This window comes from Limulus polyphemus, unplaced genomic scaffold (genome assembly GCF_000517525.1).
Source record: "Limulus polyphemus unplaced genomic scaffold, Limulus_polyphemus-2.1.2 Scaffold4240, whole genome shotgun sequence".
NCBI classification, from domain to species: domain Eukaryota; kingdom Metazoa; phylum Arthropoda; class Merostomata; order Xiphosura; family Limulidae; genus Limulus; species Limulus polyphemus.
The window spans coordinates 87,237-89,240 of NW_013669850.1; the positions used below are offsets into that span (position 1 = coordinate 87,237).

Here is a 2,004-nt window from a genome sequence, read left to right on the forward strand (position 1 = left end):
TATATACACACACACACACACATACATACACACACGTTTATTATAATGTCCTTCGTGTCAACTTTCAATCGCTAGATGTAGATCTAGATATAGATCACAATCACATACATAAACGTTCTTTCATTTTGACACAATATGTTCACAGTCTACATAAATGTTATATCGGATTAACTGCAATGTAGTACAATTTGACTTTATGGTTTAGATGACACTACAAATATTTAGATCACTGTTTTAACCAAAATAATTCAAGCTCTATGTCTGAACCATAGAGCAATGTTTTAACCTAAGGAATTCAAGCTCTATGTCTGCACCATAGAACACTGTTTTAACCTAAGGAATTCAAGCTCTATGTCTGCACCATAGAGCACTGTTTTAACCTAAGGAATTCAAGCTCTATGTCTGCACCATAGAGCACTGTTTTAACCTAAGGAATTCAAGCTCTATGTATGCACCATAGGTAAGGTAGTGGTAGACAACAGACAGTACTATTATATCTATTTAGATTCTCGTGGTTCGGTCTCGCGTTATATTCAGTAGTCGTGTATTGTTTCATTTCAAAACGTTCCTGTAACTGTTGTTAACCGACAGTTTGGTACTAGCTTGAAAAAGGGCGTTTACTCGAAACTTAGCCAAATAAATAAATTACTACCATAGATTTTAAAAGATGATTTTTTCCCAAAAAATCTAATTTCTTTATTTTATCACCTTCGTATTTTTCTACTTAAAGATATATATAGACATACATACAGAGGTACACATAGAGACAGCTAACTTACCGGATACGTGTAAAAACATTTCGTGATGTCTGCTTTCAGAAACTGTCTTATAGTTTTTCCAGATATCGGCTTTGCACATGGAGCAGCTGTCACCTCTATATTACATCTTCCTTCACGGCCACGAGCAAATTCAGTCATGAAGAATTGGTAAATTTCTAATAAAGTCAAGAGAATATGATTACAACATCATTAGGATGTTTAATGATTGTAAATCGTTAAACCAAACTTCCTTGATGTGTACACCAAACAACTTCACGCGTACAATAACTTTATCGTCTTTCAGCATAGGAAAAAAGTGATTCACTATTCCGCGAAACACAAGAGTATCAGAATAAAAATAATTATTAATTTAATCATATAATTGTTTTCATATAAGCAATTGGTAAGTCACAATTAGCAACCATAATAATGTCAAAAGGTTTACTTGAAGTGTATTAAAATTACAAATTTTTCATATTCGTGATATTCACATTAACGTGTTTTGAGTTAAATAAAAAAACTGAAAGGAGAATTTAAAATATATTGTCGTTGAATGGTTTTGTTTGTTGTTGTTTTTCATAATTTTGCGCATGAGTACACGATAATTAGCAGAGCCTACTTTTGAATTGATAGACTAGATGAAAGTCAACTTATCAAAAGCACTTCCAACTCTTGAACTATGTTTTTCTGACCGAATAATGCCACTCTTATAACGCATCCAAGGTCCCAAAATGTGGGAACGCATTTTTGCGACAACATTCAGCGAGCCATGAACACTCAGATTCCCTAATCCCTGGTCTTGCCCGACTCACCAACCTTGTTAGCAAGCCATACACACGTGTAAGTAACGCATTAGTTGTCGCTTCGTAGACAAGGTCAAGTATTGTTTGATAGATTGTTTAGGCAAAGTATCCATGACGAGTACACTGGAACTAGCCTCAACTGCCTATTGCAGAAAAAAAAGAAAAGTATAGAGGACGACGTTCAAAAAGTCTTCAGTTCTTGAACTTGAAGACAAAAAGACTTTCAAAACGTTGTCTACTACGTTTATATTTTTAGCCGCGGCATACTGGCTCACAGAATTTCTCCGAGATATCCCCCCCACCCCCCACGTACAAACTTTTAGCTCATAGCTCTGTATTAAATATTTATTTTAATAACATCGTTTGTTTGGATTAAGTTTATATTTAGAAATATGTATAGCCTATAGTGTTAAATATGTATTGTGAAACTCCCGCCTATTCTC

The 2,004-nt window shown here is 34.4% G+C and overlaps 1 protein-coding gene across 2 annotated transcripts in view; it reads right to left on the bottom strand.

Moving 5' to 3' along the window:
* Positions 1-2,004, bottom strand: part of LOC106470828 (urease accessory protein D-like) — a 47,541-nt gene that overhangs the window by 37,324 nt on the left and 8,213 nt on the right. For both annotated transcript variants that reach the window (XM_013931400.2, XM_013931398.2), the window contains exon 2: positions 780-934. In XM_013931400.2, coding sequence (XP_013786854.1) covers positions 780-917 — 138 coding nt within the window. In that variant the 5' untranslated portion in view covers positions 918-934. The remainder of the gene's footprint in view (positions 1-779; positions 935-2,004) is intronic.